Source organism: Ursus americanus, chromosome X (assembly GCF_024610735.1).
Source record: "Ursus americanus isolate L20-20 chromosome X, mUrsAme1.1.p, whole genome shotgun sequence".
In the NCBI taxonomy this organism is placed as follows: Eukaryota; Metazoa; Chordata; class Mammalia; order Carnivora; family Ursidae; genus Ursus; species Ursus americanus.
Window position 1 is genome coordinate 37,631,815 of NC_142164.1, and position 24,733 is coordinate 37,656,547.

The 24,733-nt window shown below is 43.6% G+C and overlaps 1 protein-coding gene across 4 annotated transcripts in view; it reads left to right on the forward strand.

Moving 5' to 3' along the window:
• Positions 1 to 9,357, forward strand: part of ACSL4 (acyl-CoA synthetase long chain family member 4) — a 74,932-nt gene extending 65,575 nt beyond the window's left edge. For all 4 annotated transcript variants that reach the window (XM_045788939.2, XM_045788942.2, XM_045788940.2 and 1 more), the window contains exon 16: positions 6,476 to 9,357. In XM_045788939.2, coding sequence (XP_045644895.1) covers positions 6,476 to 6,633 — 158 coding nt within the window. In that variant the 3' untranslated portion in view covers positions 6,634 to 9,357. The remainder of the gene's footprint in view (positions 1 to 6,475) is intronic.
• The last annotated feature ends 15,376 nt before the right edge of the window (positions 9,358 to 24,733 follow it).

The following is a 24,733-nucleotide window of genomic DNA, read 5'->3' on the forward strand; positions in this document are numbered from 1 at the left end:
TCCTGGGCTTCACTGACAGGTTATTCAAAGTTAGCATCTTAAATCATCCCATTTCTGTGAAGAAGACTTCTTGAGTCTCTTGCCTGGAGGATATTAGCCTGACTGCCTATGCGGGGAGCCAAAAAGAGGAAATTGGAAAGGGGCTGGGGGTGGGGGGTGGGGTGGGTGCCTCTTACCCTCACAGCATCCTTTTGTTTTCAGCTTTACTCCCTCCTTCTATCGTACCTAGTGTCCTTGGAGCCCAGACTCCTTCTGGTTCAGCCTTTCCAAAAAAGCCTGGAGAAGAGCAAGATGAGGGAGAAGAACTGTCCTCTGAAAGCAGGCTGGGGGCCAGCACTCTTCTTTCAGTGTATCCTTCACCTCTGTCTTCAGAGGCAGGGCTCAGGAGGCCCTTTTGCCTCTCACTGGTGTCCTCTGTTGTTGGCCGTTAGCTTTTACAGTTTTTTAATTTATTTTTTATTTTTTTTTTGGCAATTAGTTTTTAGCTCCCTCAACTCCCCATTAGTTGCCGCTAGTCCGTTTGCTTCGGGTCTTCCAAAATTTTGTTGAACTCTCAGTGTCCTCTTGCTCTCATTTCAGCTGTTTCCTTGTGGTTACTACCTTTTTTAATTTTAAAAATTATTTTAAACTGTTTGAATTATTTTCCAAAGGAACAGAGAGAAACTGTGAACTCTTCATGTTTAATAGGAAGCTTTTAACCTCGTTGCTTCCCCTCCTAAAAAATGAAAGCATCATTTTCCTGATTAGGTTATGTATATCCATCATAGAATATTAGAGCAGAAAATTATAAAGGAGGAAGTAAAAAAAATCACTTTCTAGTAATTATCTTTGGGTGGTGATGTTACATTTTTTTCAGGTATACATACCCAACCTGTCAGCGTCAGTGACATGTTTCTAAGTCAGTAGATACAGAAATTGCATTGTCATTTTTTAATAGCTAAATAGTATTCCAGTATAGGAGTATCCACTTAAGTCTTTGTTGGACTTTTGATGCGAGTTCCTCTCCCCCCCCACACTGTAAACAAATATAACACATATCATGTATACTCAATTATTTACTTATTTAATTATTTTTTTAGTATGAATTCCTGGAAATGGAATTTCCAAGTCAAAGGAAATGTATATTTTAAAGGCTTTTTTCCACTCTGTTGCCATATAACTTCCTCAGCCCCCAGAAAAACTGTAGACTAGTTTATGCTTTTATCAGAGATACACAAGCACCCCTATTTCCCTAACTAGGCTGCTATAATTTATTCTTTTAAATTAACTACTTAGGTTCCACTTATTAGTTTGTAATATTAGCTACCAGTTTGAAGTTAAAAAACTATTTTTCCCCAAGAATCATGTTCTTTTTTTTTTTAAAGATTTTATTTGAAAGAAAGGGGGGGGGAGAGAGAGTGCTAGCATGAGAGGGGGGAGGGGCAGAGGGAGAAGGAGAAGCAGACACCCCGCTGAGCAGGGAGCCTGACCTGGGGCTCCATCCCAGGACCCTGAGATTATGACCTGAGCTGAAGGCAGATGCTTAACCAACCGAGCCACCCAGGCGCCCCCTAAGAAGAACATTCTTACAGTTAACTCTGGACACTATAAAGTTTTAAATAACAGATGGCTTATTAACATAGATTCAAAGTTAAGTTACTTTATGACCAAAGAAACAGGGACTTAATGTTTTCTTCTTAAAAATGGCTTTGTCAGTTATAGTATTATTGATATACCACACTTTCTAGATTACTGTCATCAGACTACCAGAATTTTCTTTGATACAGATCCTAATTTTTTAATGTAGTATTTCAAAAAGTATTTCAGCCAATAAGCTGTTATTCTTAGTCACTCTCTGAATGTACTAATGGGGAAAGTGCAACTTAAATAATTTATCATTGTACATTTCCCTGTGTAAAAGCAATAATGGGGAAAGTCAACCTGGATCACAATCAGGTGAAAAATGGAATAAAATTCTAGGGCCTGCTGGGTCCTCATAACTTTCCTAGACTGAGGCATGAAATCAAACAATTAATGATTTCTATAATATACAATAATCATTAGCTTCATTGTATAAATCCTTATTTTCCTGTGCCACAAAATATTTCTCTTGCCATACTTCTGTTTCTAATGACAATTTCAGAGACTGAATGCAAAAAGTATAAAATAGTCTTGATTGTGTTCAGCTAAATCTGCCTGAAATCATGCATCTTGGATACATGGCCTCTTCATGTTTGAAACAGAAGTGTGAGATACCTAACCAGACCCAACTTTGGGTAATAAATCTATAACCCCAAAACCCAAATCTTAGTAGTCCCTGTAACATTGACCTAGTGCTTTCAGGAGTCCAGGAAAAGTGTCCAGTAAACCAGTCAGTTTCTCTAGACAGCTCTGGGGAAATTCACTGCAGCCAAGTGGCATGCTCTCTGATTTTATTTAATTGAGTTTTACTTAGAATATATAAACACTGCAAGTTGGTTAGAAATGGCACATATCCTAGCCTGTTTTGCAAGGATAACACAGTCCAGAGCAATGCAGTGATCCAACACTACCTTGGCTAACGAATGTATTTTCTTTTTGTTGGCAACAGTAACAAGAGCAGTTTTGTTGGTGAACACGCCTAAGGTGATAGATTCTTCATCATGTGTTCATGGGCCCCAATTCCCCACCAGGGTAGAAAAATGTTCTTCCCAACAAACATCAAATTCTATCCTCCTGGTAACCAGGCACGTGAACTCCCATGTGGTGTTCATTCCCTTTTTGTTTGGTAAAAAGGTTTAAGGGGGTTAGTGCAGTGACTGGGTTTCTTTGGGATTGTGACTAGAGAAAGGGGGACCAAATTTTTAAATCAATAGATTTCTCTTATTTTCCAACTGCCAAGACAAGGCTCCCCCAGGGCTGGTTAGAAGTAGTGGGAAGATGTCCCTTTTGACCAGGATTTTTCTTAGGAAAGCATCACACAGGTCAGCATTGTTCCCTTGTAGTTGGAGTCCAGCTGTTCTGTTCTGGGTCTTCGGGAGGAAGTGTGCTCCCTGTCTCATGCAGCAGGCTTAGTCTTGAGAGATGGTCAGTTCAGTTAAAAAGCTGCCGCATTTCAGGAGGCGGTGGTGCAGGTGGGCTCTCAAATTTAGGCCTGTATTATGCAAGCAATCAAGTAATCAATAAGTGGCATTTCTATGGAAACAAAGGAAAAAGACATGGTAGTGGCGGGGGCAAATTAGAAACCCAGTGTCTGAGTCCCGAGTATTGCCCGTGAGAAGATTTCTAGATGTCAGGCCTGCAGCACCTTTAGCTGGAGGGAGGACAGGCAGTGACCATCTGACAGATTTTCCTGGTTTGCAGTTCCAGTGTCTCTGGTGATCTTTCTGAGTGGCCCACACAGCAACAGGTGAGAGGGTTGTCTAAAGGTGAGCTGCCGTGGCGGTTTTTCTGACGCTCACGTCAGGCAGTCTAGTGTCAGTTTGTAGGGCTTGAGGTAAAGGGCAGTTTTCATTTTAACTGATTTCAAGTCAAAGACTGGGGAGAAGTTGGAAGCCTTGGTTTGAAGAGTCATAGGCAGATATTCAGGGAGACCAGGAGAACTCAGTACCCAGCCGAGTTTTATAGGGAAACAACAAACACTCAAAAAACACAATTAATTAGAAGTAGCACCCAACATCCACAAAGGTTTATTTTTATTTTTTAACTTTATTTTAATGCAAGTATAGTTAACATATAGCATTATGTTAATTTCTGGGGTACAATATAGTGATCCCACAGTTCCAGACACCTCCGCATAACTGAGCTGTAATGATTCAGCAAATAGACATGGTTAATTTGAGCAAGTTTCATGCTCCTTTACTACCTGTTCAGAAGAGGACAAGGTTGTTTTTTGTGTTTTTTTTAAACGTTTATAGGGGTTGGGATTACATACATATTGATGAAAAGGGCAGGGAAATTTACGACTCTTTCTTTTTTAACAGATTTATTTATTTGAGAGAAAGAGTGTGGGGGGAGGGGTAGAGGGAGAGTGAGTCCCTTTGCGGAATGGGGAGTGGGAGGTGGGGCTGGATCTCACCACCCTGAGATCATGACCTGAGCCGAAACCAAGAGTCGGACGCTTAACCAACTATGCCTCCCCAGCACTGGTAAGTTATGATTTTCTTTAAGAAAGACAGAGCAATGCACTTTGAGCAAACATTTGAAACGTGCATCCTGTGTTGTTAGCGTAGAGACTTAACATTAACATGAGACAAAATTTGGCCCCTGCATTCAGGAGGTCATGTTAGGACAAGGTGAGGGGCTAGGTGCAAGGTCTGTGAACCAGTAGAAACTGGATGGGATCTTGGGCTCCTTATCTCGGGGAAGGAATGCAGAGCCTTGCTCGTTCATAGGCTGGAAGCATACCCGTGACCTTCAGTTTATGCCTCTGCCCACAGGCAGAGTGGATTCCTTAGTGGGGTCTGGAAAGAAACAGGAGCTGATTCGGGAGAAACAGGTCTCTGAAAAACAAGCTTTAAGTTTCCTGTTAGTTTCAACCTGGTTAACCCTTATGGGCGTGGTTTCAGGTATAGGTAGTATCTAATAAGAATACAAAGTAATAGGGGTGCCTGGGTGGCTCAGTCAGGTAAGCGCTGGACTCTTAATTTGGCTCAGGTCATGATCTCAGGGTCATAGGACTGAGCCCTCTGTTGGGCTCTATGCTAGGCATGGAGCCTGCATGAGATTCTCTCCCTCTCTCTCTCTGAGCCCCTCACCTCCCCCCACCCACTTGTAGGTGTGCCCTCTCTCTCAAATAATAATAATAATAATAAAGTCTCCTTTAAAAGAGAAAAATATAAATTAGTAGTTTTGTGGTGGTTTGATAAGTACCAATGGCCTGAAATGTTGACCTTTGCTGCCACCTGCAGGCTATATTTCATAATGTAGGTAATTCCGATAAAATGCCATGTGTAAAATACTGTTTGTTTTTTCTTTCCCCCACTCTTTCTCACTTGCTGGCAGTGTATCCTGTTTATAAGAGGCTGAGTGATTGCCCATTGTTCTCTAAAGCTTGTGGTACTAGATAATATTTAGGAGTTCCCAAAATGAAGTCTCTCATGTAGACTCCCCCCCTTTTAACAGGATTTTCGCTAATAAAAATGAAATGTAGTGACTTTCATGAATAGGGCCTATGCAAATAAGGAAAGTAATAAGAAATAAAAGGTTCTAGAGCCAAATCTGTACTTGAGAACGTAAGTGTTTCCTTGAGATCCAAATGTGACCTTGGGGAGCAGATGGGCTTACTTCGGAACTGAGCTGTGATGTGTCAACAGAGTAGACAGGGTGAATTTGAGCAAGTTTCATGTTCTTTGACTGCCTGTTCAGGGATTAGTTTTAGGAATTTGGTTCTGTGTAATTTGAAAGATGATTTTCCCACACTCAGCTTTCTATTTTTCTCTCATTTTAATGAGAAATTCAGTAATCGAAGCAAGCTTTCCTAAACCTCCAGACCAGTATTAGGTCAAACACTTCCATGAATTTGAGGTTTTGGTGCCTGTCCCAGAAGCCCAGTTGTTTCTGAAGACACCTGGGCTGTTTAGCAGTAGACTGTACACACGCAGGCGCGTGCACCGTCACGGTCGCTGTTTTCCCTCATTGCGTGTAAAATAACGCTCATCTGTACATTGACGTTGCTGTTGACGGGCCTTCAGGATTTTAGGGATGAGCTTGTATTAATACTAAGTAGCTTGCTTGTTGGAATATAATTGAATTTAAAATTACGGAGTGCTCGATTGATTCCGAGGCCGCCTTTTCTTACCCATCTCTCCGCTCACGCTGAGTTTCACTCGGATGCAGTACGCGCTGCCTCAAATCCTCATCCCACTGAAGTGTGAAATTCACCAGCCCCCTTTTGATTCTTCTTTTGAGCGTTGAATAAAGCTCCTGAAGAACGGTTGTCTAGAGGCGTAGTTTTCTGCAGAACGAATGAATACGTATGTACGCATTTATTGAGGGCTCTTGATGGAGCCCCGTGGATGGCAGGGAACAAAACAAGACTCCTGCTTTCCTGGAGCTTGTGTTCTAGTAGGTGAGACCGGGGTGTACAATCTGCTGGGTGGTGAGAAGCATTTTGAAGAAAGTGTAATGCTGGAGGATAGAGAGGTAAAGAGAACACAGGGACTCCTATTCCGAAGGGTCCGGGAGGCCTTCCCTGGGGAGTGGCATTTGAGACACCCGGATGAAGTAAGGAAGTGAGGCACGCAGCTACCAACCCAGAAGACCAGCCCGGGCAGAGAAAACACCAAATGGGAAGACTCAAAAGAGGAGGGTGTCTACGTATACGGTAGAATAAAAAAACAAGAACAAAACCCATGTAGGCTAAAACTACATGCAGCTGAAATGATTTATGTACACTTTGAGAACTCTACAACGAAATTGAACTTGTAAGGTACTGATATCCTTAATTAACCATCCCTTCCCCTCTCCCCTACCTCTCCCTCTCTCCTCCTTCCTCCCTCCTCCCTTCTCATTTCAGTGAAATTGGAGCGATTTGAAATTCCAATCAAGGTTCGCCTAAGTCCAGAGCCCTGGACGCCTGAGACTGGTTTGGTCACCGATGCTTTCAAACTGAAGAGGAAGGAGCTGAAGAACCATTACCTCAAAGACATTGAGCGAATGTATGGGGGCAAATAGAATGCTGCCCTCTCATTGACAGCTGCACCAGAAGTGGCCTGGTGGTCTTTCAGTTCTAGAGTTTTAAGCCTTGTTGAGCTGTCTGTTAGGATGGAAGGGGTATATCATTCTAAAGACCTAATAAAAAAAAACCAAAAGTGATTAAAATAGTCATTAAGTGTACTTTAACTTAGTTTTGCCTAGTTCTCGTGAAGCTGAAATTGAAAAGTTGTTTCCCTTTAGCTGTGTTATTGATTTTAGAGCAAAAATGCCATTTTTAAAAATTAGCCTAAGATATGCTTCTTTTCTTAAAGGAAAATATTTAATGTGGAACAAAATAAATTGGAGTTGGAATAGAATGTAGTTTGCGGCAATTTGCATCTTCCAATGATTATTGTCTTCCTAGTTCAGAAGAAGCTTAAAATATTAAGCATGACAAAATAAAATATTATCAACACTATTCAAAGCAGAAGTTCTGCAGGGCTTTAAAATTCTCTTCCAACCATTTATCTTGAAGGCAAAATTCAATTGTAATATAATAGACTGAATCAAATAGTAGTACCTTGGAAACCATTTTAAGATTCATAATTGTTGGCATAGGTTAGACGTAGAATCATTGTAATATTGTGAATAATACAGTGCCCGAAGGCTGAATACAACAACATTAAACACACCAAAAATATTGAGTAATATATTTTTAAAGGGAAATTGAACTGCTTTTCTGAAACTTGGAGGTCTTAAAATCAGTAACTAATTATTTGAATGATTAAGGGTAAAATACATTTTAAAGACTGCCAAAAATTGTCTGTCTGTTCAAAAGAAAAGGCTGAGACCAAGAGTAAGATGATAAAAAGTGAATCCAGTTTTGACAAAAAGCATTTTCTTTGTTCAAAATTCTGACCCTTGCATAGCACTGAACCTGGGAAAGGATTTCAATTCTGAATTTACCTTTGATAACAGGGATTGATTTTTAAATGTCCTTGTATTAAATTGCACTTGGAACTGAAAGTCTGTTCGCTGTTGCTGATTTGATTGTTGATTCGTAGTTTATTTCAGAAAGCCTTTCATTTAGCTTTAATTTGAGCAAAGCGGGTTATGATGACTGACTTCCCCAATATCTTGTTTGAATCTCTGAGCGATGACTTAACTTGGATGAGTTTGGGGAAATGAAAGGGGAAGAACACACTGTTACCACTATTTTCCTGATTGTGGGAAGAGTTTAGAAACTGGAAATGCTCAATTTGGGCAAAGGGAAGATACTCTGTAAGGGGCTGATACTTGTGCAGTAACTTGGCATGTGGGCTTCTTTTTGAATCTTTTATTAAAAGCTGGGATTCTGTATTTGACAGGTTTTCACACTTGAACCATAGTTACTGTAAAAAGCAAAAATTCTTAATACTGTTATTCTTTGCACTTTTTTCTTAATCATTTTATATATATACATATACATATACATACATATATATATGTTGCAACATACATATATATATGTTGCTTACATTGCTTTGTACAGATGTGGACCACCACTGCAACAAAATACATTCTTTTTGCTCTAAGATATTTATAATGAAAATATTTAAATGTTATGTATATGGTGGTGACAAGGAAAAAAATAATCCGGTGTTGTTTTAAGCAAGAATGAAGGTTTTTGTAAAGGTTTCTGTTCAGTGTTTGCAGTGTCAAATTCGAGGCAAGTGCTCTCTGAAACTCTGCGGATGTGAGTGTTCTCATTCTTCCCAACTTGCCTTTGAAGAGCGGAAAACCATTGCCATCAAGTAGACTACTATTCAGCTTCTGCTCTGGCCCACTGGTGATCCTTTAAGGACGATTTCCTTAGATCTTTTCAATATGTGAATTGTTTTCCCATTTGGAGTGGCGATTTTAAAGATGTGAATGCATGCATACTCCAATGTTTGCACCCCTGCCCATTCCCATCTCCTGAAAGCTAGAACACTGCCAACTAATCTGTTGTATAGGCCCTTTAGAGACATGGAATTAACACTTAAAGTTGGGTGCTAATTCTTTGAGAAAATCCAAATATTGTTAAGGGACCAGGGAGATGCCACTACCCCCTGATTTTTCATCAGAAAAAAAAATACGTGGTTATATAAACTGATCTTTCCATATTCATAGTGACTTTTCAAGTATTTAAGCCTAAAGATTTTAATCCTACATTTTTATACCTGTTTAAATTGTTCGCTGTTGTTATGACATGTCAGCCATCAAATGAAGTTGTACTTAAAAAATTTACTACAATTCTGTACATTTCTAAGTCGAACACTTGTGACTTTTGCTTTAATGACATGAAAATATCTTGCCTCCTTGATACTTGTATTGCTTTTTTTTTTCCTAGAGCAGAGGTATAATTGTATGGCTTTTCAGAACTGAGATACAGGTGAATGATTCAAAGAGTCAGAAGTTAAGGAGAGTAATGTTTCTTTCGGGCATAAAGACTGATTAATAATAATCCTTGCCTATGTTTTCCTGATAGCACATGACAAACATCTCTGAGGTGACGAGAACAGGTTAATGATTGTGTGGTATTTGGAACTCCAGAGGAATATTTTAATTTTCAAATGTAGTTACAAATTAGAATGTATTCATATTTTGTACTTTCTTTTAAAATGCATGATCACGGGATTGTTACTTCGATTTTTGTGTTTATTCTTAATGAAAAGCTTGGTTCTTGTTTTTAAGTTTGCACTCGAATCTTAAGAAATAAATCCACCCATGTTATCAAGCCGATCTGTGCCTAATGATGTGCCAAGATAAAACCTGCAAGTTTGAAGAATGTTAGCCGGGCTTTCTTTCTTTTAAATTGGGTGATTTTTAAAGTTTGTTTAGTTATTTAAGTAAGCTCGGCAGCCAACATGGGGCTCAGCCACCCCTAATTAGCCAGACTTTTAGTTATTTTTATTTTTTTGAAGATTTTACTTATTTGAGAGAGAGCGGTCGAGAGCATGAGCTGGGGGACCGGGAGAGGTTGAGGGAGAAGCAGGCTCCCTGCTGAGCAGAGAGCCCAACGTGAGGCTCAATCCCAGGACCCTGGGGTCATGACCTGAGTCCGAAGGCAGACGTTTATAAACCAACTTAGCCACCCAGCCGCCCCATAGCCAGACTTGTAAACATATATTTTAAAAGCACTCATCTGTAGGCTTACGGACTTGCATTAAGCAGTTAATCTGGCCTGTATACGTCCCATCCCTTAGTGTGGAGCGTTTGAACCCAAAGCTGTTACGTCGATACAGTTAAGAGAGTAGAGCTCCTTTGTGACACCGATACAGTGGAATAAAACACAGTCCTGTTTTCCGGATCATCGGGAGGTGCTACTAAATGGCAACTGTTACCTTCCGGCTGCTTAAAATTTAGGGAGGAGTCCATTTATCTGAGTTCTATGTGGGTGTATGTTAAATAATGTTAGAGCCCAGGAACCGGACTGCCTCAGTCTGTTTTCTGGCTCTGCCCCTCACTAGCTGTGTGACTGTCAGCAAGTTCATGGACACCCGTCCGCTGCATTTTTCCATCTGAACAAATGGGGTTGGTTGATCATAGGATCTACCCCAGCGGGTGGTCGCGAGGATTAAAAGGCATGAGTGCATGTAAAGTGTGTGGGTCAGGGTAAGCTTCTGTCAGCCAACAGCGTCATTAGTGTCGCCAGACGATCTGCGTCAGCGAGGTGGTTTCACGCATTACTTAGCACGCTGAGGGCTTTAAGGCTTTAAGGTTGCAGGTCCCCGAAGACTGGGGAGGGTTCTGGATATAGAGGTGAGGACGCCTGGCTCATTCTATCACTAGCTTTGTAACCCTGGACAAATCTCATGATACCCTCTGAGCCTCAGTTTCTTCTTCCTATATTAAAAAAAATAAAGAAGACTGAACTTCAAAGAAGATACCCTTTGCAAAAAGGGAAAGGCGAACGACAGAAGGAATAGGGAGTGTAATGTTACCTATGGGGTTGAGCACGTATAGCTTTCCGTTGGGACTGTGCCCTCCCACGGTGGTTTGTTAATGACGATGCCCTAGGTCCCCGAGTTTCCTAGAAGGCTATGAGGCTGTGGATGATGCCATCACAAGAAGTGAGGATTCTCCTGGGTACAAGGAGTTTGCCACTCTCTTGTTCTCTCTTTTAAAAATATCAGGGTTCTGCCCACATAATTTAAAGAAGTGCTTTCACACTTTTTTTTTAATTTTACTGTGATTCTGCCCACACACTGACGTAGATGAAACACAGTATTCTGTGACCCTGTTTATGTGAAGAAAAAAAAAAAACCACTATGAGATGCTCACCGGCTTTCTGTATCCAGTTCATTTATTGAACTGCTGGTTGTGACCCTCCCAATTGATTTCACAACCCCACAAAAGAGTGCCATCCGATAGAGTTTTCTGTGAAGTTGGAAACGTCCTGGATCTCTCCTCAGCCTTCCAGTAGCCACTAGCCACATGTGGCTGTTGAACATTTGAAGGGTGACGAGTGTGACTGAGGAACTGAATCTCTAATTTCATTCTCCTGTTAGCACACCTCCAGGGAATTTGCAGGGTAGTTTGGAAAGAACAGGTTGGGTTTTTTTTTAAGATTTTATTTATTCATTTGACAGAGAGAGCATGAGCGGGGTGGGGGGGGAGGCAGAGAGACAAGCAGACTCTCCGTTGAGTGGGGAGCCCAACACGGGGCTCGATCCCAGGACCCTGAGATCAGGACCTGAGCCAAAGGCAGACGCTTAACCAACTGAGTCACTCAGGCACCCTGCTTAGTTTTCTATGTACTTGTCACAAAGGATTTAACCCCAGAGTCTCCACCAGTAGTCCATACCTCCTTTTAAGATTTGCAGATAGTAAGAATTTGAACAATGCTTCATCTCTGCAAGAGATATCTCCTAGACCCTTCTGACTGATTTCAAGCTAGATCCGTCACCTTCCCTAACCATAGGATTACCCCTCCATTATCTTAGACTCTAACTTCACTCTCATCCTGACAGTTCCCTTCACCTTTATCATGTGTTGCACTTCCTGTTTCCTGTATCCCATGTCTTCCTCCTACTTGGATTATTCCCTCTTTTTGATGGAACGCATCCTACCGTAGCTTACTGAGAAGGGATCTATGGGAAGCACATGTGAGACCTCTAATTGATAATTTGCTCAGGTGTAGAATTCTAGATGGAAAATTTCCTCTCCATGTCGAAAGCATTAATCCACTGATATTATTAATGACAGTGTTAGTTTGGGCAGTTCAAAGCCGATCTGATTTCTCCTGTCCCTTCTCTAAGACTTGATTTTCCTCTTTGAAGCTCATAACAATCTCTCTGTTCTCTGAAATCTCATGATGATGTGCTTTGGGGTGGGTATGTTTTCATCTGCAGTGCTAGGTCATTTCAACCCAGAAATCCGTGTACATCTCTTCTGGGAAATTTTCTTGAATTATTTAATTGATTTCTTTGTCTTCTTTGTTCTTTCTCACTTCCATTATCCAAATGATGAATCACTTGGGCCGATGCTTTAATAGTCTTTTTGTCCCTATTTTTCATCTTTTAAAAAATTCTACTTTCTGGGAAATTTCCTCTACTGGCAATTTCAGCTCCTGAATTTTATTATTTCTGCTATCATGCTTACAATTTCAAAGAGCTGGGTGTTTTTTTTTTTTTGTCTGTTTCTTTTCTATATGTTCCTTTATTGAAGCTTTCTTTGAGCGGTAGTTTCTAAGGTTTGCTTTTTAAGCTTTCTTTCCTCTGCAGAACCAATTTACTCCAATTTGCTTTTTTTTCCCCTGCTTTCTTTTGTCTCTGTTCTTTAACGGTTTGGTAATCTTTGCCTGCTCATTTAAGAAGAAAGTACTAGAAAGCTGACTGGAGGGTCCAAGAGTGTAGTTGGAGCCTCTTAAAAGAGTTTTGCGATAAGGTGGTTTTGGCGGGGCCATTTGGCAAACCCCAAGGCAGTATCTGGGCAGTTTCCCTCTAGGACCAGTCCTATTCCGAGAAGTCTCTGCCAATCTCCTGTATGGAGTGTTCTGGGGGAACATGTACAAGAAGGCGGGGCGGGGGGGGGTTGTTTCTACATTCATCACACATAAAATTGCTTCATTACCCTGTTTTCTACACAGTACCCCCTGTGCTGTACCCAGTGCCCCTGGTCTTTCTGCTTCAATGTTCTGCTGTGAGATGAGGGGCAGTCATCACCCCAGCAGTATGGGGGAGGCAAGTGGTTGATGGATCTGTGGTGGTGGTGGGTTTTTTTTTCCCCTAAAAACAGCTGCCTCAGGGGCGCCTGGGTGACTCAGTGGGTTAAGCATCGGCCTTCGGCTCAGGTCATGGCCCCAGGGTCCTGAGAACAAGGCTTGCATCAGGCTCTTTGCTCAGTGGGGAGCCTGCTTCTCCCTCTCCTGCCCCTCCCCCACCCCAGCTCATGCTCTCTCACTATCCCTCTCTCTCAAATAAATAAATAAATACAATCTTTTAAAAAAATTGGCAAGGAGGACACAAACAGTCCTTAACAACAGCTTTCAACCAGTCTGATTTGGACTCCACTCTCTTTACCTCCATTTTTTTATTAAAAGATTTATTTGTTTTAGGTGGGGGAGGGGCAGAGGGAGAGGGAGAGTCTTTTTTTTCTTTTTTAAAGATTTTATTTATTTATTTGACAGAGATCAAGAGAGAGACAGAGAGTACAAGCTGGGGGGAGAGGCAGGAGGAGAGGGAGAAGCAGACTCTCCACTAAGCATGGAGCCCTATGTGGGGCTCGATCCCAGGACCCTGGGATCATAACCCTACTCACTTAACTGAGCCACCCAAGCAGCCCCTGTCCTATATCTTTTCCTTAGGAGCATCCTGAGTAGGGTCTGGCATGCCTGGCCTGGGCGGGTAAGATGGGTAGTATAGTGAAGAGGTTGAAGGATTGGTGTATTTAGGTACGTTGTGGGTGAAAAAGATGAATCAATTAGGTTGATCATATTCTGTCCAGAATGTGCTAACCCTTGGTAAGATCAGTCTTTGGAACAAGTGTGTTTAGGTAAGGGTGCGGGAGAGCCCAAGGCTCGGGGAATGAGGAGCATCTTTGTGGGCCTGACTGGAAACAAGCAGGCCTGGGTGGCTGTGAAGCAAGGGGACGAGAGCACCCCCATGAACTTAAAACACTCAGGGGCGCCTGGGTGGCGCAGTCGTTGGGCGTCTGCCTTCGGCTCAGGGCGTGGTCCCGGCGTTGTGGGATCGAGCTCCGCATCGGGCTCCTCCGCTGTGAGCCTGCTTCTTCCTCTCCCACTCCCCCTGCTTGTGTTCCCTCTCTCGCTGGCTGTCTCTCTCTGTCAAATAATTAAATAAAATCTTTAAAAAAAATAAAAGCATATTTAAAAAAAACACTCAAACGCAGATGAGTGCATTTCAATGTTGGCACCCACTTATAGTTTCAGGGGGCTTTGATGGGAGAGACATGGCATCTTCAAGTACCTACAGTTCATCTCTTACTTCCTTCTTGCTATTATCACCCTAGATCAGACCCTCAGTCCTTTTCCCCTAGAACTACACACCGACCTCCTAACCAGTTTCTTGGCAAGTCTACTCCTTCCATCACTGCCGGTCTACTCTCTCTCGTATACAAACCCACCAAACTGGGACACCTGGGTGGCTCAGTCAGTTAAGCATCTGCCTTTGGCTCAGGTCAAGATCCCATGGTTCTGGGATAGAGCCCCATATCAGGCTCCCTGCTCAGTGGGGAGTCTGCTTTTCCCTCTCCCACTCCCCCTGCTTGGGTTCCACCTCTTGCTGTCTCTCTCTGACAAATAAATAAAATCTTTAAAAAAACCCCACCAAATACCACCTTGTCAATGCTATTCTTATTCATATCAAAATGTCAGCTTGGTATTCAAGCTTGGATCCGAAAGACCTCTCCTTACCTGTCTTAGTTCTCCAGCAGGACTCCTCCCTTCTCTTTCACTTCTGTGTTCCCTAGGACGGCAAGCTCATCCCTTCAAGTGGTTCTTCACCCTGGTGGCACTTCAAGAATCACATGGGAAAATGAACACTAATGACAACAAAAACCCAAACAAACAAAAAGCACCTCTTTTTATTCATTTTTACTTTTATTTTTTAAATTTTTAAAAAAGATTTTATTTATTTATTTGAGGGAGAGAGAGAGAGCACGAGCAGGGTGAAGGACAGGGGGAGAAGCAGGCTCTCTGCCGAGCAGGGAGCCTGATGTGGGCTTCAATCCCAGGACTCCAGGATCATGACCTAAGCCGAAGGCAGATGCTTAACTGACCGAGCAACCCAGGCCCCCCAAAATCACCTCTTTTTAGGACTAAACCACAAAATAATTCACAGAGGAGAGGACGGTCTTCATATGTCACAAAGAGGGAGGCTCCTGGTTACCTGTTGGCTCCCATAACCGTCTCTTATTTGTATGAGATTGATTTTTCTTTTGCTTTGGCAGACTATTTCCTTTGATGCTGGAAAACCTGAGAGGTTCCAAGAGAATGAGATCTAAAACCAGGGTGTTTCTCGGGAGGCATTCCTCAGGGTATCAAGAATCAGAAACAGGCTCTAGTAGTGGGGCCACTTGGAAACGCTAAACATCAGCTTTACATAATTTATATTTTTGCCTTGGGATTGTAAGAAACCAGTCAAACAAAAAAAGGCAAGGGACTCCCGTATCTCCTATCTCCTCAGAGTGACTTTTGCAGCAGAGATCTGAGAACAAGTCTTTGGAAGTCAGGTATTTCTTCTTGTGCCCGGCTCTTGGCCAGCCCACGGAGTTAGAGGAAGCTCAGAATCAGATACACATATACACACATATCTATTACGGACATGTCCAAATATACTTTCTTCTTCATGGCCAACAGCCCTCCCTACCTTAGCTGTAACTTCCACTTCCTTAGGATAGGGCACTCCAACGCCCACATTCAATTTGGGATGGTGAACCGCATGGGAGAGTAGTAACGTAGACCCCCCCAAGAGTGGGTGAGGGACAGGGCCAGAGAGGGAAGTCCAGGGAAGTCTTCCTGCCCAGACAGTGACTGCTGGAAGCCTGAATGACTTGAGGGAGCTAAAACTCTGTCCAGTTTGATCCCAGCCTTCCTCGGGGTCACATCATTTCTAATCCCGATCTGCACTTCATTAGCCATCAGGATTCCTGACGGTGAGAGCCTTAACCTCCCTCAGGGGGTCCAAGTGAAGGAAAGGACATGGGGTCTTCTGTTTCATTGCAGGAGCCTTTGCTTTGTCTGCGAGAGGTCCCTTGGGCTCTCTTTGCTTGTGAATTCTTCCCTTGTGCTTATGATATAAACAAAAGCTCTCTCGACCCTATCTCCCAGGGTTGTGGGATATCTTGGTTGGCCTTTGGTTTTGCTCAGAGAAGAGAAACTCCAAACTGGCCTGGAGCTGTGGGGACTCAGCATCCTGCCTCCAGGAGGAAAGCTGTAGGACTTTATCCTCTTACAACTTTGTGATTTTCTCTTTGTAAAGTTTTTAAAGGTGGTTTGGGCGCTGGACTCTCCTTAGAGAGTAAAGCCATTTCTGTTTTAAGGGCCTCTTAAGTACCAATGAAATTTCTCTTGTCTTGAAACATGACACTTAAGAAATACTCCTGAGGGGCACCTGGGTGGCTCAATCAGTTAAGCATCTGCCTTCGGCTCAGGTCATGATCCCGGGGTCCCAGGATCGAGTCTCACACTGGGCTCCCCGCTCCGCGGAGAGTCTGCTTCTCCCTCTGCCTCTCACTCCGCTCGTGTTTTCTCTCTCTCTCTCTCTCAAATAAATAAGTAAAAATCTTTAAAAAAAAAATCTAAGAGGTACTCCTGAGCTCTCTGTTTAGGTGCTATAGGGGTCAGTCAGGTGCTATAGGGGAGACAAAAGAAGGTCCTGAGCTGTCAGCACTCAGTAGCAGACTATGGGGGTGTATTAGAAGCTGAACGATGAGGTGGAGACTTTAAGTACGTAGGAATTTGGAAAAGGCAGAGATCCTTTTGGGCTTCAGTTGTCTGAGAAGGCTTCCTCAGAGCCTCCAGTCTGAGCCTAAAGCTGAAGAGGCGTGAGTGACTAATAATTAAGAGTATGCATTCATCTGTAGCAGGATCCCTTCTGTGCCCAGCAGCCCGTAAGGACGAAGTGGGGTAAGAGCGACAGCGATGTCCTGGCTTGAGGTTCTTGACCAGAGATTGCCCAGAGATTCCAGGTGTGCTGAGATAGTGATGCCCTCTGCCCTTGAGGTGGCCAGGGCTCCCTGGCATGTTGCTTTCTTACTCATTAATCTCAGGGCATCATAGATGTTATCTATGTGCACTACGTGGTGAAAACTATTGGAAATATTCTTCTAGATACAGCCCTCGTCTTGGAAAGCATTGGGAACACGTGGCAACAATGCTGTGTTCGCGCTTGTAGTCTCAGGCAGACTGTCGGGTCTGTGAAGATAGACAGTGTCTGCCTCATTCACTGCTCTATCCCCAGGGTCTGCCACTGTGCCTGGCACATAGTGTGTTCTCAGAAAAAAAGTATTTCAAGCAAGTCAGATCCGCGAGATATCACCTCACACCTGTCCGAATGGCTAGCATCAAAAAGACAAGAAATAACAAGTGTTGGAGAGGATGTGGAGAAAAAGGAACTCTTATACGCTGCTGTAAATGGGTACAGCCACAAAAAGGTAAAAAAAAGAAAATAGAGCTACCATACAGTCCAGCCATTCCAATTTTGGATATTTATCTGAAGAAAATAGGACACTAACTCAAAAAGAAATCTGCACCCCCGTGTTCATTGTGGCGTTATTTATGATAGCCAAGATATAGAAACAACCTCAGTGTCCATCAATGGATACATGAATAAGCAAGATACAGGAAGTACACACACACACACACACACACACACACACACACACACACACACACAGAGGAATATTATTCGGCTATAAAAAGAAGGAAATGTTCCCATCTGTGAAAATATGGATGAATCTTGAGGGCATTGTACTAAGGGAAATGTCCAGAGAGAGAAAGACAAATACTGTATGATCTCACCTATATGTAGAATCTTAAAAAAAAGAAAAAAGCTCATAGATTCAATGAATCTAAGGGTGTAGATCTCAAAAGTTCTCATCATGAGAAAAAAAATTTATAACTGCATATGGTGATGTATGTTCACTAGACCTACTGTGATCATTCCACAATATATACAGATATTGAATCAGTACGTTGTATACCTGAAACTAATATGTCAATTCTGTCTCAATTTAAAAAAAAAAAGAAAATATTTCATGAATGGATAAATGAACGAGAGAGTCTAGACCTTGGAGGATAAGTAAAATTGGGATAACACGGAAGGGTTAAAAGTTTGCAGGGAAGAACAACACAAATAGCCCTATATGGTCACGGTGTGTGACAGGCACAATTTGAAAATCAGCTGCAGACCGCGCCTGTTCGTGTTTGGAGGCAGTGGGAAATTAACAAGCCCCGTCTTGCCTGTTTAGCATAATGCTGGATGAATAAAGAGCCACTGAAGCATTATTACCCCAAAACAAAGCCCAAAATTAAAACAAACACATGGTAGTTGACACAACTGGTCTTGATTTTTCTCTTAGCATCTAATTTTATGTCACGCTGTGCCTACTCACTGTGGGAACGAATTTCTCATTTGGTCTGGGTCCCGATTTCAGGGATTCCTAAATGTTCCCAGATCATCTTCCAGCTGAAGGGCCCTCCCTGAAATCCCTGGCACACACACCCCTAGCCCCGAGGCAAAGGTTGTTCTGCCATCCGTCTTGATGCAGGGGCAAGGGGAGGTGAACCCTGTTGTTTCGCTTACCCGTGTATGTTGCCGGCATTGCTTTGCACACGGAGAAAGGGTCCGAGAGGCTATTTCCTACTCAAAACATCCCAAGTGTCACATCCTTAGGGACGTTTGCCGGGGGCACTTTCATTAGTATTTCCATTTTACAGAAGAGGCAATGAGCACAGAGAGGTTGAGTGATGGCTCCTTGTAACACAGCCAGTAGGTGGCCAAGCCAGAATTAAAATTCCGATTTGCCTGAGGTTGGAGCGGCTGCTCTCAACTACCATGCTCTATTCTTTGCCTTTTATAGGGTCTTTACCACACCGCGTTGCAATGGGCTAGGTACCCCTTGACCCCTGGAAAGTGAGCTCTATCGTCGAAGGAGGGTCTCCTCTGGATCCCCCGTGCCTAACCTCCTAACGCGACGCCTGGCCCAGAAACCGGCATCAAACACTCCGGTTGAGAAACATTCTGAACGAAGCGAAACGAAAACCCCAGGCTTCCACCAGATGGCGCTGTGGGAGTCCAAGAGAAAAGTGCCCTCGGGACTCTTCCTTTCCCACAGAATACCCCAAGTATCCACATTGTTTTCTTTCCCTTTCCAGAGAAAACTGAGTGGGTGGGAGAAACATTTTTGAGATAATGTCGAGGTATGTATTGACACGAATTTGACAACTGACTTTATGACCTTCTGTTTTGGCCCCCAAAGCAGGGTTGCTCTTCCGCCACCCTTTCAGATTCATGCACTGCTTTGAAAGACCTCAGAGTGGTTTGCAGACTCTTGTCTCCATTAAAAAGCTAGAAATAAAATCTGACTTGGGCAAAGCATTGAAGGGGGCTGTGCAGTGGAGTGGAAAGGCCTCTGGGATGGATTCCGATGGCTCTGCTATGAACCGATGGGGGACTTCAGGCATGTCCTCTTTTCCTGGACCTCCCTGTCCTCAGCTGCAAAATAAGGGGGTGGGATGAGTCTTCCAACACAGAAGGTTTTCCCCCCTTAACCTCTGTACAAAGGACCTTATACAGCTGCGTTAGAGCATGGCAGTAATGAAGATTACCAACACTGGTTCGAATTTCAGGCTGGCCACCTGCATGCTGTGTGGCTTTGGGCAAGTTACGTAACCTCTCTGGGCCTCAGTTTCCTCGTCTGTCTAATGGGAATGGTACTGTACGTACTTCACAGGGTTCTTGTAAGGACTGAGTGAGATAGTGCATATAAAGTCCTTATCCCAGTGCTTGGCACACATAAGCTTTCAGTGAAAGCTGTCCTCACGCACGAATGACTCTCACATTTTGGCAAGGTTATCTACAGTTGGGATGTACATTTACTACTCAGCAAAACAGGGGGAAGGCTTTAAGTGATAAACCACAAACAGGCCGGGCCCTTTCTGAAGTATGAGGGTAAATGCATTTCACGGGTACAAGACAAGCTAGAAGTAACCGCAAACCATTGGAATCCTCGTACATGGTTGGTGGGAGTATAAAAAGATACAACCAGTTTGGGAAACGGTCTGGCTGTGTCTTCTAAAACTATCTTCCCTGTGACCCAGCATTCCCACCCCTAGGTATTTACCCAAGAAAAAGGAAAACATATGTCCACGAAAGGATTTGTATGAAAACATTCATAGCAGCTGTACTTTTTTTTAAGATTTCATTCCTAAGCAATCTCTACACCCAGCATGGGTGCTCGAACCCACAACCCCAAGATCAAGAGTCACATGCTTTACTGACTGAGCCAGCCAGGCGCCCCACAGCTCTGCTTTTAATGGCCAGAAACTGGAAACATCTCAAGGGTCCATCAGTAGGAGGATGGATAATGGATATTCAAACTGTACTATGATTACATACAATGGAGTACTCAGCAACGAAAAGGAGCAAACTACTGATGTATGCAATGACGCGGATGATTCTCAAAAACATCAGGCCTAACTCTAAGAAGTCTTATACAAAAGAATTCATACTCTATGTTTCCATTTATATGAAGTTCTGTAACAGGCAACTAACCAGCGACGGGGGAAAAAACTCAGAAGAGTGGCTGCCTCTGGGGGTGAAGGGAAGGGAACATCTGTGTATTTTACCTCGAAAGGAAAACAATCATAAGCAAATACTGCATTCAAGTTAAGGCTAGGCATGTGGAAAGGGCTTAGCAGTGAAGGGCGCTGATGTCTGCAACTTCGAAAAGAAAAACAGACAATGGATAGACAGACAGATGGAGAGATGGCTAGGTGACGGATGGATAAAGCCCGTGTGCGAAGACATCAGTGGTGGAATCTAGCTAGGAAGTGACAAGGTTTCCACTATAAAATTCTTCCAGCTTTGCTGTGCGTTTGAAATTTGGCACAGTGACTTTTTTCTTTGTTGGAACAAAAATGTAACCACCAAGTTTGGCATCCTGCATGGAGTGAATTTTTTTTTTCAAGCGTAAAAAGGCTTCATGGGAGGAAGGCAGACCTCGAACCTCGGTAAATATTTCCTGAGCACCTACGATATGCCAGGCACTGTGCCACACAAGGCGAGGGAGACAAGGAGGGAGAACACAGCACTTGCCCTCAAAAGGACTGCGGGGACCATTTGGCAAGCCTACATATCACTGTTACCCTACCCCGTGGGGATGCTAAGGAGAGTGAAATTTCATTTGGTGGGAAAATGTCTTAATTGTTCTCACCACAAAAAAGTGATGAGCATGTGACGTGGTCAAGGTGTTAGTTCGCGCCACAGTGGTAACCATAGTGCCACATATAAATGTAGCAAACCCACACGTTGTAGACCTGAAGCTGACATAATGTTGTAAGGCAATCGTACGGCAATAAAAAAATAATAATTACAAAAGGGAAAGCGCCTGGTATTGAAGACACGTGGGTAGTTACTGCTACAAGTATGATTGGAAGGCATTTTCCAGCCAGAGTAGAGAACCTCGAAGGCTGCACTAAGGTGATAACTTGGCGATCCACTGGGGGCCCACTCAAGAATTTGAAGCCAACGAGTGACATCCCTGGAAAATTGCTGGGAGGAAGGGGGCAGCTGCAATAGCTATCATTGCTTTAGAGGGGTTGGCAGGCAAGGGAGCTTTGCGTGTACCTGCAATGAGCAGAAAGAACAGACGGGAGCGCCCATGGGGAGGAGGGAGGTGCTGAATGACCCAGGGCCCATGGGGAGGAGGGAGGTGCTGAATGACCCAGGGCGTGAGGCGATGAGATCCTCCTCCTTCAGTTTAGTCTGTCCCCTTCTCTTACTTCTTTGTTCCGTGATGTTGTGTCCCTGTGAGGCTAAACCGGTGGTCCACAGCCCGCGTCTGCTCTGATCAGTAGTCTGTTCTGAGCGGTCAGTGGTCAAGACCTATTGCTGTTGAATATTTGTGACGTCACCCCTTCCCGCCTCGGAGGGGGAGGGCTGCTGTACGGTTAATGAATATAATGTATGGAATCTGCCCAGCACATGCTCAGCATTCAATCCATGAGGATCAGAGAGCCACATCTGATGCTCTGGTTTGTGGTTTGGATAGAGGGCGACCTCAGCAGCAGCCCACCAAGACGCCCCAAAGTCTCCAAAGTAGGCACTTGAAGCCCCTCAGGCCTATTGCAACACACAAATATTGTGACTTTTATCAAACCCCAGCTCCCCCACCACCCCAAACACTGTACACATTCTTACGGAACAACTCAGAAGCCCCGGTTGGACCCAGGACATTTCTCATCTTTCTCCTCCCGCTTTTGAGAATGGACCTGCCGTGGGGGAGCGGGTAGGGCGGGTTGCCGCACAGGGAGTTCAGACGATCGGCAGCGACCTTTCTTCTTCAAGCAAAGCTTTGGGCCCTAGTGCTTAAAGCGTGGGTGCAGGGTCCACCTTCTCTTCAAAACAGAACTCCAGCGAGACTTAGCACCCACTACGCATTTCACTCCAGATCCTTCCGCTCCCTGCTTTTTTACAGCTCCCAAGGTGGCTGTGAGAGTCACCAACCCACAGACGGTTCATCTGTGTGACTCATTCATGCGCATATGTGAAGGACTCAGTACAGCACCCAGCCCAGGGGAACATGCGGTAAATATTTGTCCAATGAATGAACGAATGAATGATTCTTTCTTGGTCTGTACTTCATGCTTCATGAAGCCTTCTTTCTTCCCCTTCATCAGAGCCCATTGTGGGTCTGCCAGCCTTCTGGACTCCAACAGTGCTTACCATCTGTGCCTGTCCCTTGGCCATGAGCCAAATTCAACTCCGGTTCAATTCAACCAACTTCCATGGAGCCTCGCTATTGGCAGGAAACACAGTCTCAAGGAATGGCGAAAGCACTTCCTAGCCCATGGCGCCTCAATTGTACTTTTAAAACAAACTTGGCATGGAACAGAAACTTTTCCAAGACTTTTTGAAAGTCTAAATACATGATTATAAATTACTTCCCTTTGTTGACACACTTGATTACCATCCAGGAAATATGTGAGTTCTAGACATCGATGGATAAACAGATGATTATTTGACAGGTATGGGGGCAGGTTTAGGAGGAGGGGTGGAAGGGTGGGGAGGAATGAGACCCAATCCTTATCTGATGGATTTGCAGTTTCATTAAGTGTGGTGGGGAAATGGGGTTGGCATCTCAGCCATTCAGGGCTGGCCTGGGACTGGGATTTGAAGGGATGCCCAGAAGCCCCTTGAATGAAAAGAAAGCCAGAATCCCCCCACACACACCTGTTGTTTTTTGCTGAGGGTTGGGCCTTTTTAAATTTTATGACTAGTCTCCATTCCTGATTCCACCCCCTTCTCCACATCTCCCACCCCCCACGCCAGTCTTCTGTAAATTAGTAATGTACTCTCTCTCTCTAGCAATTATTTCATTTAATGGAATTAGAATTAGCTTTGTATGTATTCATCAAAGCATTATTTGAATAGCAAAACCCTGCAAATAACCAATAATCTTACAACAAGAGCTAACTTAAATATATAATGGTAAACTACAGTCTAAAATACTGTGCAGACAATAAAATGCTTTTATTTTAAGATTTTATTTATTGATTGATTTATTTATTTGACAGAAAAGAGAGAGAACAGAAGCAGGGGGAGCTGCAGAGGCAGAGGGAGAAGCAGGGTCCCCAGTGAGCAGAGAACCTATCGTGGTGCTCCATCCCGGACCCTGGGATCATGACCTGAGCCGAAGGCAGATGCTTAACCCACTGAGCCACCCAGGTGCCCCATAAAGTGTTATTAAAATGTAATTGACATAGGAGAAATTCACAAGATGTTAGGTGAAAAGATAGGTTACAAAGCAATGATGTTGGAGGGGTATGTGTGCGTGCACCTGCATGAAGCGGGTGTGCATGCTACTGGTAATTTTTTTCTTGGTAATTCTCCATTTTCCCCGTTTTCTGTATTGAATGCTGGAGTTAGAGTTAAGGCACCACCAGGAGGGTTGCTCTGTAAAGACTCAGAGCACAAACAGGGTCTCAAGCAAGGCTTCCTCGAGTCAGCGGATTTTGAGGAAGGTGAAAGGCACAGTATATTGGAGAAGAACTCCAGGAAAAAGCTGTTTTTCAAATTCAAGGGCAGGAGAGGGTGTCCATTGATGGTGAGGACCTCAGGCCCACCCAAGAAGAATGGACTTCATTAAAGAAGCAACAGGGAGTGACTCTGGGTTTCTGAACACGGGGGTGATTTGGCCTAAGTGGTGTTGCAAGAGAATTGCGGACAGTCTCCAACATAGGATGGCTTGACTAACAATTCTTTGACGTTGTGATACTGCAAAAGCGATACACATTCTTAGAAACTGTACTTCAAATTGTTTTGAATCTGGATCTTTCCCCGGGCTGGCTATATGTGCTCTGATTCGCTCTCATAAATAACCAATACACTCCTAGCCATTCTGTTTTCAGTACAGTATTCAGTAAGTTACATGATCCATTCGACACTTCATTATCAAATAGGCTTTGTGTTAGATGATTTCACCCAACTGGAGGCTAATGAAAGAGTTTTGAGCACGTCTAAAATAGGCGTGGCTAAGCTAGGTTACAGGTTAGGTGTATTAACTGCATTTTCGATTCAAGGTATTTTCAATTTACGATGGGTTTATTGGGACATCACCCCATTGTAAGTCGAGGAAGACCTGTATTCTACCCAGAGCCGGATGGATGGGGTTATAGGCAGGGAGATCTGCCAGGAGACTCTGCAGTTTGCATATTTGACCTGAGGTAGTGAGAGCTTGGATTAAGCTTGTGGCAGCAAAACCAGAAAGGAAGGAGCGGGTGGATCTAAGAAAGAATCAGAGCTAGAGATTCAAATTTGGCGAAATATATGCCAGGTGGTCTGTGAAACCATGTAAGGAGACACTTTCCAAGGAAATGGATGTTAAGAGAGAAAAGCTGAGGACTGAGTCTTCAGGGATTCCAACAGTTAAC